Below are 13,439 nucleotides of genomic sequence, written 5' to 3' on the forward strand. Positions count from 1 at the left end.
TCGCGCTTGAGGCGCCGCAGCACTTCCCGACGCTGATTGAAGCGCGTCCACCATAGACTTTGCATGTAAACCTGAGGCTCCTGATGCTGAAATCGTGTTCGATGTGAACACACCATAAACACTGTGGGTACGAGGCCTACATGACGGTATCCTTAGATCCAGCTTGATCTCTTTACAGCCTGACCCTGACCCCAGCACTAAGGTTAACCAGGAGAAATGTGACCCAAGCAGGTTTCTCCAGAAAAAGTGGTGCCGTACAGTAATGCCCCTTTTGTTCTTGTCCAATCAGGTGGTGCCGTACGGTATTGCCCCTTTTTTGCTTGTCCAGTCAGGTGTGTCCCTTTACCAAAGTCCATCAAATCAGGTGTGTCGCTTTAGAATCACCTTTCCTTGTGACATGCCCACTCGTCCGCACTCGTCCGTAGAGACCCCTACTTGACTGAAAAGGTGAAATTTCATTATTTGAGATTCTTTTTGTGAATTAAATCAAATGAACATGTTTTGTATAGCCCACAGATGGATCCTAACTTGTGCTAAGACCCCCATAATAGGCCCACTTTAATATCATCCTGGCATTGTGCTCGCTCGTAATGTGTGATGACGGAATAACACTCTGCCACAGGCACCTGCTCAAAAACTAAATCACAATTAAGTGCACATTAATGAAAGTCAATTTAGTCCAACAAAATTATTCAAAAGAACAATTACCAACATGACTTTCAAACCTGTTTAATTAAACTACCATCAGTAGTTTAATTAAACAGGCATTAAAACAGCGAGAAGAGTAGGTGGAGAAACAAATGAGCTTGCAATACTGACAGAGAAAGAGTGTTATTAAAACTCACGCCCACTTAAAGCGAGTGTCAAAGAGGAAGCTCTGCTCCCACTCAAGCTCATTGTGTTTCATTGTATGTGCATGGGGGTGGGGGACAGAGCAGACACTGTTATCAAACCAGTTATTGTTTTTTCACAATGATTTTATTCAGCACAAACATTGCTCCTGGAGATTATAATTCAGGTCCAATGGAATATTGTAATGGTAAATTTCTGAGTCGACAGGAATTAAGTGTGTATTGACTATCTGTATTTTCAAGAAATTTAAAGATGAAACGCCTTGTCTAAATGTCTAACAAGATTTTTTTTCTACAAATGAAAAAAAAGTATTAGTTGTTTTGCTGAAAATATCTCAAGACCATTTTCTCTTTTCCAGTCTGGAATCCTGAAATATGTTCCCAAAGAAGATTCCCTTAAATTCAAAACTTGCCTGACCTAACTTCAGGACCTGTACTAGTTTAACAAGTACTAATGACCTTCATGTTCAAAGTATGTTGTCTTTAAATACAATAAATAAACAAGGCATTCATTGGCTGTAAATTACAAACTTCAGTGTCAGCTTTACTTTGTAGAGTATTGTAAACTGGTAGAAAAATGTCACGGTTCAGTGTCCTTTTGTAACACAAACTGTAAGGTTGACAAAACCATGACTTAGGCAAACAACTACCGGTACTCCCACAAACTGCAGACTTTACATCACAGTACAGAACAAACAAATGTTGATGAGGGCGTTCATTCTATTTTTAGTTACCTGTATAATCGCCCTCTCTGTTCTGTGGAAAGAGGATGCTGAATCAACACAACTGACCTGTAATCATCATCTGGGCGTCAGTTTTTTACTGAGGCACACGAGCTCTGACACAAGTTAAACTACATGAAGTACTGAAACTGTCAAACTGAGTCCAACGAGCCAGTGATATGTTGACAATACCACCATGTTAAACTGTCCTTTAAAAGTTCAGAAAGGTCAACATGTCTGATGCCAGGTGGTCAATGAACACATGAGCACTTTGCAGATTAGCAGGATATGTGGAGGTTGAGTTAGAGTGTTTGGTGGTAATAATGATAACTTTACTGTCTGACTGCAGCTTGAGGGACATCTAGATTTTAATATTGTGTRGATAGATTTGTACATAATGAGATTTGCTAAACTATTCCTGTTTATACTCACTAGTCATCTCTTGTCTTGATGACAACTCTGTCGTTTTCTTTTTGGAGACATTCCAATCCAATATGGTCGCCATAGCTTATTGACAGTCAACAAAATGGCTATATCTCAGTTGCAGATGTTGAGCATAAATCTACAGTGGTGGTAGCCAAGAGTCATTTTCAACACACAGTCTGAGCACTTACACATTTTGCAAGATGTCACAATATGGCAAGACATTACATCCAATAGCTTAACAAAATTTAACAAACATGGCTACACTTCCTTTATTCCTTATTGTAAGATGATCTCAGGGCTTGCTTACAGTGTGTTTTTAGAGTAAAACCTCGGCTTTTCTGCTGCTTTTTGGCCATTTATTACCACAACAACAGCTCTCATTATTTCTAAAACCGAAGGTTCCTTAGTCTAGCCTCAGAGTGGAAATTTTCGGGGGAACACCACGCAGATGTGTGAAATCCTCCGCAGGTGTAAAATCGTTATAAATTTGGACTGTGGGCTAAAGAGGTTGATGCAAATGGACCAAATGGACCAGCAAATTTTAAGGGTGATATTGTTTGATCATTTTTAGGTTCAAAAAATGCAGAACTATCCCAGTACAAAGTACAAGTTTTTATTGTTTAATTAACTATATATTTTGTTTCTAATTCACTTCCATTTTAGAAAGGATCACACTCTTTTGTCAACTTTAACTTTATCAAAATGTAGACTTTTGAGTAAATCATGAAATTTGGCTAAATATAGCAAGCATTTTCAAAGAAAAAATATTGCTTTTGATATGATTAATTATGGATGGAAACTGGACTTCTTTAAGCAAACACAGAGTGGGCAATATATTTGCACAAATCCAGTTTTTTGGTGTGGACGTTCACATTATATTTTAAATGTGACCTTCATCAGACTCCAGTGTGAACTCTCCACGGCCCTGATGCAACCCACATTTTCAGAAGATGATGTCACTTTCAGTTCGCTGTTACAGAAGTAAATATGGATGCAAAATGGTAGCGTGTCGATTCGAAAGTTGTTGTGCATTCAGAGCCAATTAAATAATTCACTGCTGTGCTCGTTTAGCTCACTGTTTATATTTGACCTTGCCTTTTGCCTGGATGCTCCGGAGCAGCTTCGTATTTATGGAACGACATGAAGTGCTGGAGGTACCTAAAGTATCGTTACTATCAATATGGTCTGACACCAATGTTACTATCATATATCATATGTTTTTGTGGATTTCTGTGAAATTAAAACAACAAAGACAAAACAACTGGACTTCTGTTCTGTAACTGAAGATGTGTTGAGCTACAAGATTTAAACTATATGAGGTTGGTATTAATATTCTAAATACTTGTATCGATCCACTCACCCCCACTTCTCTGGCTATGTTCACACTGCAGGCCTTAATGCTCAATTCTAATCTTTTTGAAAAAATTTAAATCTTTTGGTGTGAACGTTCATATTACATTTTAAATGCGACCTCCATCAGACTCCTGTGTGAATGCTACACAGCGCTGATGTGACTCAGCGAGCTTGTTTGTCTACAGAGCTAGCTAGCATGGATGCTACTTTTAGCACRTCGAGTATGAAGTTGTTGTTTAATCAGAGCCGGTTAAATAATTATCTGACATGCTTCTTTAGTTCAGTGTTTATATCTGAACTTGCCTCTGACCGGGATGCTCCGGTGAAGCTTTTTATTTTTGAACAAAACAACGAGCTGGAAATAAAGTATCAACCGAGTAACTTTAGGATCGATACGCTCTGCGACCAAGGCTGGACGTCGTTATTATCATACTATCTACGTGGAAAATGAAAAGTAAAAAGATGAAGCAACTGGACTTGTGTTTTGGAGCTGTAAACACATGGAACTACAGATTTAAACAGCGAGACTTGAGGTTAGTGTCTTATCGATCCTTCACCCCCTCCTCCTGATGAAAAAGTCAGATGAATGTGACATGAGCGTTCACACTGCAGTCACTTTGAAAACATCAGATATATATCCGATTTAAAACCACATACTGAAACAGCCTGGGTCGGATTTGAAAAAATTGGATTTGCCGTGTTCAGACTGTTATGAAAAAAAAATCAGATATGGGCGCATGGGACAAAAAAAAGTTGGATTTGGGTTGCATTTGCCTGCTGTGTAAACGTGTGACTGCCAGCTGTACACTTTTTCATGCTTCAACTCTTTTAGGACGGTATATCCATGGTTTTATGGGTCTGGAAAATCTTTGAAAAAAACTTGCATGTGGGGTTCAAATTCATGGCAAAAAAAAAAAAATCACTTCAAGAGTCTACAGCCAGGCCACACAAGCCCTTTTTAGTGAATGTTTTCAAACAAGAATTACTCATTTAGTTTTGTTACCCAAGAATAAACTAAAACGCACTTTTCAAGCACAAGAAAACAATAGACACAACAAATTAAAAGGAAATTAATAATTTTCTTTTGTTGGGCTAAATGTTTGTGAGGTTTTTTATGTTTTGGATCTACAACAAATTAAAGCTCTAACCTACAAAGCTTATGCTTCGATGCAAAAAAAATAATTGTGGCCCCATCATTACTTTCAGCTGAACCATTATGACTTGGGTGTCAAAACCTTTGAATACCACTGTTTTAAATCAAGCCATAAAAAGGGACAGGAACATTGGCAGACGCCAACTACAAAGTTTATTAAATTTAAATAAAAGCATGCACCAATGAATTTGGCAAGAGAAAAAAAAGAAGTCCATAAAATATATCAGTGGTGGATAATTTCCAAATCCATTGCATGATTAAAAAAGAAATAATTTCTTAACATCTTACATCCTCTTTAGCCAAGTGAGAACCATTCATCAAGAGGCGGGCATGTCAGCTTAAAATTTGCAAACAGAAGTGATAACTTTGAAATGTTTCAAAACCTGCTTATAGATTTAAAATATTCTCCTTAGAGTATGACTGAAGACTTTTTTTAAAGCTTTTAGCTAAATAACATTACTTGATGTGCGCTTCACTTGAAGTGAAGTGAAGTTGTACATTACAAAACATTGCTGAAAATTGAAGGTCTCAAAAAAGTCTTCAGTTTTAAAAGCATATTTATGAATCAATTTGAGATGGTTTTGACAAAGAAGTTGTTGCTAAAAACTTCTTCTCAATGTATAAAGAAATAATTTCAGACCTTCTCTTTTAATAGGTATCCAGGTTCATGTAGCACTACAATGATTTGAGTTGTTTCACACACAACTTCAGTAACTATAAACCAAATGAAATGACTGATATTGCCTCTAAGAGAGAACAGAGTAAATGTATGTGTTGCAAAATTAATATTAATTTGAACTAACAAAGCCTTACAATGTTTTATTTAGGTTTATGAAAAGCTGTTCCATCACAATGAAAACAGAAAGTTCTACATATCAGAGCCATGATTTCAAGTAATTCCTTCAAACAAGATAATAATACCTAAGGTTTCAAGATGAAAGCTTATAGTGCTTTTAAGCCGAGACAAAGGGTAAAATAAAATAAAAATGCTTGGATGTGCAAATATTTCAAATGTTGTAGATATAAGCCGACTTACCAAAGTTTTCTCGGGCTCCTGTTGGGACTCAGATGAGGACTCCATTGTTGTATGAGTCAGGCCTGCCCACGCTGCTCTGATGACCGCATGCCTGTCATGTGGAAGAAGTAAGTGAGTGAAGTGAAGTTTATTTATGTGTTACCATTCCAAACTAAAAAAAAAAAATCACAAAGTGCATTACAAAACAAACGGAAAACTCCTGGGTTGATAACTCAATTGCCAGCTGTTGGGTCAAAGGTTGGGTTGGTTTGGCCAAACATTGGATTAAAAAGTTAGATCCAGTTGTTGGATTAGAAATGACCCGTGTCGTTCTTCAAAGACCACCATTTTAAGCCAAAATGTGAYCAAACAAAACCCAACTGGTCTGATTTGGGGTTGTCTAAGAAAGCAGGTTTTATGTTGTTCTTTTTAAATCAACCTTTCATCAGCTTCAACTAAACAAATTAATTATTTTAGCCTTATTAGAGCAAAACACCCAAGCTGTCATATTGTGAAGTTTGCAGATGCCACAGCTGTGGTCGATTGCATCACCAATAATGATGAGTCTACAGTCAGGAGGTGGAACATCTGGAGTATTGGTGTAGTGATAACAACCTCTTCATTAATGTGAAGATGACAAAAGAGATGATCTTGGACTTCAGGAGGAGCAGACCCCCCCCCCCCCCCTCCTGCTCCCAGCACATCAGAGGGTCTGCAGTGGAAGTGGTCCACAGCTTCAGGTATCTGGGAGTTCGCCTGAATAATGACCTCACATGTAGGTGACTTAATGCAGTATGTTTGGTTAAGCTGAAAAACAACACTGCTAAGACATTTTCACAGGCTTAGCTCAATCCAAATCTGGCCCAGAGCTTGGTTACAAACTTGAGTGTTTTTAACCTAAGAGTTTTTAGTTTGTAAAACAAAACAGAACAAAATAGAATGCAGTCAAAGCAACAATACACGTAAAATATTGTAAAGTATCTATTTGCTGTATTTTCAAAAGATTCAAAACCATTACACACCAGCCACCTGGATGACTGTCAAGTGACCATGACTGGTGGAAAAAACACCCAAGTTTGTAAAATTTAATTAAATAGTCCAATAATATGTCAAAATACAGCAAATATATCGCATGTTTGTGAAATTGTGCTGTCAGGAGTGATCATCAGACATTTGATGTTAAAGTGTAACTGAAGAAAGTTATTTTAACAAATTTTAAGTTTGTGATRCAGTAAGCAATATCTGACAATTTAAAAAGCCTAAAGTCTTTAAAAAAAAGGCAGAACAGCTGGATGTCATCTGCATAAGTGTGGTCAGACATGTTCCTAATTTATTAATGATCTGACCAAGGGCAGGGGTAGACAAGGAAATTTTCCAGGTGGTCCAGCAGACAACTTGCTAAGAAAATCTGGTTGTCTGCCAAAAGTTTTGGTTGTCCATTACAAAAATGCAAAAAAAGCTCAGGAAATTTTTAATTCGGACCAGCTAAAGGCCGTTTTGCTGACCCCTGAAAAGGAAGTACAATATAAAACAAACGAACAAAAATAAATAAATAAAATAAACTGGCCTACAAACAAAACCCTGTGGTACTCCACAGGACATGACGGTAGTATCTGACATGATCAGACTGAAACATTCTAAATTTTCCATGATACATCAGCTTTGCAGTATTTTCTTCTACAAAACTATAAATAAATAAATAAATAAATAAATAAATAAATAAATAAATAAATAAATAAATATCTGTTTTGACTCAAATTATTTTTGGAGTACTTTGGTATTGTTTGAAAATTTCCACGAGTAACGCTTCCCAAGTTTAGTCTCATATATTTTGAGCTAGTTTGGAAGCACCTTTATTGTGGAATTGTGCAAATATGTTCAAAAGGTCTTTATGTAAGATGGCTTGTTTTTATGATTGAGTCTTCAAATTTATTCTTGCACAGCCAACAAGTTTTAAAACAAATAGGAATCTTATTTGTTGACACTAACACTAAAAAACTGCAGACCATTCTTTACAACCATTTTAAGATACCTTCCAGATACCAGACCGTTTCAAAACCACCGTTTTTATTTCAGGCAGAGGAGGAGGAGGTTGCCTGTCAGCTGCCTTCCCTGGGGAGTCCTGAAAAATTCATTCAATTTATTTTTTCCTGTTTGCCTTCATATCGTTTCCCCTGCAGAATTATTGGTCCATAACAGTTTTTAACCTTTTTCTACCCAGGACAGGGTTGTAGTTCRTGCCAATTAGCTGCTTCAATGGGTCAGAAACGAAATGGAAGAAACTGCTTTAGCTTCCTTGATAAAATGTGACTTTTTTTCTTTACTTTGAATAGAAAGAAATCTGAAAAAAATATTTTGTTTTCAAACAACTCCTTGCTGATTCAAAATTATTAGAACAGCCAGACATGAAAGCAGCAGTTACTTTATATTAAAAGAAAAATACTGTCCGCATGAAGTCCTAAAAATATGACTGACTGATATCCTGAATGTAGAGCACACAATATCACATAATAAAAGAAACCCCACTGGTGATTCAAAAATTACTTCATCATTGAGGGACGCAAACAGAAACACAACAACCCCATGGCACTAGGGCTGGGTGGTATGACCTCAAATTTATATCACGGTATAAAATGAACCCCTTCACGGTAATGGTATATATCGCTGTAGAAAATTATCATAAAAAGTTAAGATAATGTAATTTTTAGAGCATTTTTTTCCAGAAAACTGTAATTTTAATTAAACCCAACATTTTTGCTTTAATATCAACCTGCCAAACAATGAGCATCTGCCTGCTGAACTTATCAGCTGCTGCTCTGCTGCGCGCTCATCTTCATCATCTTCTTCATCAGAGCAGAAGCCGACTTTACATTAGCAAGATGGATTTACAACTGAATGAAAGTCCATGTCTGTTTTTAAATAATCTCTGTGGGTAACAATACATTAAAAACATTTTTTCTCCAACAATTTGGATGTGAAAAACTACAGTTGTTAAAGCTTCGCTCTGTGCGACGTGCAGCAGGAGGGAGGAGGGAGGGAGGAAATGACCCCGCAACACGATGTAACTTTTCTACAGCGGGAGGGGAAATTTTGAGGATTTATTCTCTCTATACGTGTTTTAAAACGCTAGAATTTCTTCATTATATTTCGAACTCCTGCTCATTGTCTCTGCACTCGCAGCCCTGTTGACACAGGTGCGATGACGTAATGACGATAGGGCGATAAATTTCTACCGTAGGCCAACTTCACACCGTTTCTACCATCTACCGCATATACCGCGCAGCCCTACATGGCTCAGAAACCTGTTTGTTTTCTGTTGCTACAAAATGGTGTTGCTACAATCAGAAATTAAAGTTTTGAAGAATGGAGAGAACAATATATTTCAGGATGGCAGCCATTATTTTTAAGACCAGAGTCCTGCCTTCCATTAGCAGCACCCGAACATAGCATGCCAGCCTCTGCCTACGGGTGGTTTTATACTTCCAGTTTCACATCTAGTTCACGTTGTTATAGACAAAAATTGCATCGCTTCCATCTGTTATCACTAGGGTTGGGCAATATTGGCAAAAAATCTAATCACGATTAATTGTGGTATAGCCGATAACGATTAATTTGACAATTAATCACCTGGAGTCCCTGGACACACTTATGTCCTGGTCACATGACCAATTTAGTGGGAAAGATTTGCTCTTCGTAAAAATCTGTTTCAAATTGTGTCAAAATTACAGACTTCAGGCTATACATCTAATTTTAAATTGTGTTGATAGATAAATAAATTGCAGAACTTTTTTAAAATGTTCGTCATATTTGAAGCGGAGAGGAGCACCGAGCGGACTGACTGGAGAAAACTCCAGTCAGTCYGCCTGGTGGCATTAATCATATTAATCGTCAAGTGCCAAATAATAATCGATTAATGTTTTTTTGACARTTAATCGCACACGATATGATTATGCCCAACCCTAGTTAWCATCACCCACTGACATCTGGTCTTGTACATGGCCTCCAGTCTGAACTGTGCCAGGCAAGCTAAGTGGCRGGAATTGTGTGATGTTGCTTGTGTCAAAATGGTCTCTCAAAGTACCTAGGTCAACATAATTGCCATTATGGTCTGGCAGAGCATGCTTCTTCACTTCTAGTGAAGTATAAATCCATCTTAAAAAGCAAGAGGGCTCAAAGGAGATCACACATGATCACATTAGATTCGGACACTGGATATTTTAGCTTACAGCAATGCAGCAAAAAACAAGCCTCAACTGCACACAGGTCTATTTTTGTTTTGGACAACTCGATCACAGCTCGAGGTTGTCCGACGAATGACCAAATGAGATTATTCAAAATAAAAACAGTCATTAGTGGCAGTGCGCTATTGATATGTTAATGATACTTGCTGCTCAATATCATTCAAACAAAAGAAATTAATTAACTCACCCACTATGAGTCATTATGTTTAAATATTAAATTGTTGCCCCCTTWACAAATGTGTGGCATGAAATTCTGGAAATTACCAAAGCCTTAAAAAGTCCAGAATGTGGGCACTTATTGTTAGATATATCAACATTTWATTCCCCTGCTTTTCACTTTTACTTTTGAACTCTCAATATCAATTTAATGCAGGGATGGACAASGTTTTCAGTGTTAATTTGCTTTAACTAATTCAGCTTAAGGACCACAAACTGAACTGGAAATMAATTATTTCAGGCAGAAATGCTACAGCTTTCCTTCTTTAATGTAATGAGAATGGGTCTGTAGCACGTTTAGTCAAAAATTGTTTCCTTGAGCATTCTCTCAAGGGAAAATCTGACATACTGACTTTGATCCACCACCTGTGCTAAGTTATTTAAATGTTAGCTAAGGCTTTGGACATTGACTGGATCATTGCAACATCTTGATTCTTTTCTTTATGATTTRTTCTGTTGAAGATTTGTTGCAGTGTTAGGGATCATTGTTCTGTTTCATCATGCCTCAGTTCACTACTGAAGAAGAGGTGCCAGTCTGTAAGCAACAGACGAAGACGTAGAGAGTATATCAAAGAGCGATAAAGGCGGAACAGAAAGACGGTCACGTCGAAGACTTAAACTTCCAAAGGTTAGCTACATTTTATTGAAAATAAACCAAATAAAGTAAAATTCAGCCTCGGTCAATCCATGGCAGCACAGCAGCAGTGAAAACATCATGACCACCTGAACCGCAAACACGATGCAGAAGTGATTATGTCCTCTCCAGATGGGCAAGTTTCAGAAAGTTAGCATGTTCGTTGATGCCTCAGAGAACTTGTTTTCAATGACTGATCATTTGATGATGATGTAGACAACTTTAATTTTTGTTACTTCATCCATCAGAAAACAATGTCCTGGAAGTGGAGCTATCAGTTATGGTTAGTGCCATCATATCAGGAAAACCTGCAATGTGTGATAACAGTGCTTAAWWTKSSRWKRWKRWAAWARKTKSSRWWAAWTWAAWWWTTKRRSMWKSMRKKKTKRWWWTTTTTCTGCTCTGGATTCAGAGCAGTTGAGATGAGATGTGTACTGGAACAGGAAGTGTGCCCACAGGCRCAGGAAGCAYAGATGGATGTTGTGGCARAAATAATTGTTGACTAATCGACTAATCAGTTAATTGAAAAAATAAACAAATTAGTCTACTATCAAAAACATCTTTAGGTGYAGCCCCAGTTGAATCATAAATTTATTTTAGCTTTAGATTTCATGTACAAGATATTATAATTTGTTAGTTTTCAGTTACCTCAATACAAAATGGTGCAGATGTTTTAATGGTAAATCTTTCATTTTGATTTAGGACATTTTTTAAACAAGATTTCCTTTTGYCTTTCAGGACACAATTTACATGTTTTGTTTTGGTATTTTTGTTTTTTACTTTTTTTATCCTGAATAAAACAGTCTTTATGACTCTTCAGCAGCCTCAGGTCGACGTCTTTGTTTATTGAGAAATTTGTCAAAGTCRGAGTGCTTAACAAAAGGAACAAATTTAATATTGCTTTGACCTTTGCCGATAAAATACAAAAGGCATAATTTGGTTTACCACTGCTCGCCTTCAGCCTCATTACTGAGGGCATCATTTTTTATGAGAAAGCGTAATGTCATCCAGACTGTTATCTCTGAAGATGTGCAATAAAGGATTTTTGTGGACATGGACAACCTGTCCAGGGTCTAAATAATGAAAACCAGAGRCAAATAACAAGCAAGAGAGTGGGAGAAAGCGTTTGTGGTTAAACGTGGTATGCTGTTAACAGGAAGTGGTTTATTTAGATCCTTTATTGTAAAACCTAATTTAACAACATATAATTGAATGACAAATAAATTTAACCTTGCGTAACAATAGGTCATATCTTATCTGTAACAGCTACTCAAAGTCACTTTGATAATGTGAGTCTATCTTTAGGAGCACTTTTAAAAGCAGATTATATTACACCTAATGTATTGACTTTGTCCCATATGTTACAGAGTTTGTTGCTTCTCACAGGCTGGCACACCACTTTCAGTTTAAGCTGACCCACAGAGGTTGCTGAGCTAAAAGCTATGAGTCATTGCCAAGGATAGAGGGCAAACGCTCAGGGAATCCTTAATATGTAGAATAACAGAGGGCCCCCAAATAAAATGGATATGCTGGATGAGCAGATTCTAGAGAGTCTAAAACAAAACATTGCATCTGGACTTTTAAGAGCCAAAAGCTAATCCTAAAATGTTTTTATTCTAATCTGAGGAGCTTTTTCATACTAATTCAAACTGCCAAGTTTCGAGCTTTAAAACTGTGGTGTTTCAGTTTTTATGTGAGCTGTAATTACAAACAATAAAATAAAACAGTGTTTCCCCTACCATTATACAAGCGGGGCGGGGCGGGACCCCCCCCGCCAACAAGACGTCCCGCCCCTCTAAGAATTTCACGGCATGTAGTCATTTTTATTTAAATAAGGCCAGATCAAGTCAAGAGCTATTTTTTGCAACCCTCCATTTCCACCTCTCGCCAAACTTGGGGAAAAAGACTGAATGCTTTGTGTGGTCCTCACAAAGATAGGAAGACGTGTGTGTGAGATTAGACGCGCAATGAAAACTCTGCTTTTAATCACGTAGCACCGATGCGACAGCTTTGCAAGCTACTTTTTCTTTCTTTAAAAGAAAATGCGACAGGTGAAGCCACAGCATGGTTACCTTAACCTTAATAATTACTGCCTTTTTTCCCTTTCTCTGTGGATGGGGGGTCAGATTCACGCAGCACAGGTGAACACATCCCGGGAACGCACACGTTTCCTGGACTATTTTCCACCGAGGATTACGTCCTATTTTATATTTATTATGTTTCTAAAAGCACTTCGCAGCATTTGCCCCTGTGTGTTCACGTCACGAGCGCAACAAAACCGCGACGGATCAGCTGACTGTTTTTAAAGCGAGGGGCAGCGACTTTACAGCAGCTGAACCTGTCCAGCTGCAGCTCGGCTCCGACCAGCCCAGGACTTAAGAGTTCATACATGTCAACCCCTTCGGACTTTTAACGTGTATAATGAACATCAAAAATTTGTAATTTGCGCAATCACATTAATCTCCATTAATCACACGACGCGGGTGGGGTGGAGGTGCGCTGACCTCAGCTGCGCGGGGTGGTGGGGAAGAGGAGGAGGTGTCTTTTAAAGACGTGTCTACATTTGACTTTTATTTTTTCTAAAATCACAGAGTTCTCTGAGTCAGCTTCAGATGTTTGTTGTTAATCATAATACCATCTAAATTTAACCAGGTGTTTCATTGCCTTTAAATTACACAATAATTTTAGTGGAAAAACTTGTCAGTTTGGTTAAAAAAAACAGTAATTTTTCTTCTATGCAGAGAACTTCCTCTGCTATAATTTATTTTAAATAAATATATCAAAGCTCCTCAGTTGAAAACACTAAAATTGCCTATCCTGTACTAAAG

At 37.5% G+C, this 13,439-nt stretch overlaps 1 protein-coding gene across 4 annotated transcripts in view; it reads right to left on the minus strand.

Moving 5' to 3' along the window:
• The window catches only part of osbpl8 (oxysterol binding protein-like 8), a 110,743-nt gene that overhangs the window by 82,728 nt on the left and 14,576 nt on the right, over positions 1–13,439 (minus strand). For 3 of the 4 annotated variants that reach the window (XM_014015607.1, XM_014015608.1, XM_014015606.1), the window contains exon 2: positions 5,542–5,632. In XM_014015607.1, the coding sequence (XP_013871061.1) occupies positions 5,542–5,586 (45 nt within the window). In that variant the 5' untranslated portion in view covers positions 5,587–5,632. Of the gene's footprint in view, positions 1–5,541; positions 5,633–13,439 lie in introns of those variants that run through there. The other variant, XM_014015612.1, reaches the window with a different exon arrangement.

The sequence above is a fragment of the Austrofundulus limnaeus genome, unplaced genomic scaffold (genome assembly GCF_001266775.1).
Source record: "Austrofundulus limnaeus strain Quisiro unplaced genomic scaffold, Austrofundulus_limnaeus-1.0 Scaffold132, whole genome shotgun sequence".
Taxonomy (NCBI): domain Eukaryota; kingdom Metazoa; phylum Chordata; class Actinopteri; order Cyprinodontiformes; family Rivulidae; genus Austrofundulus; species Austrofundulus limnaeus.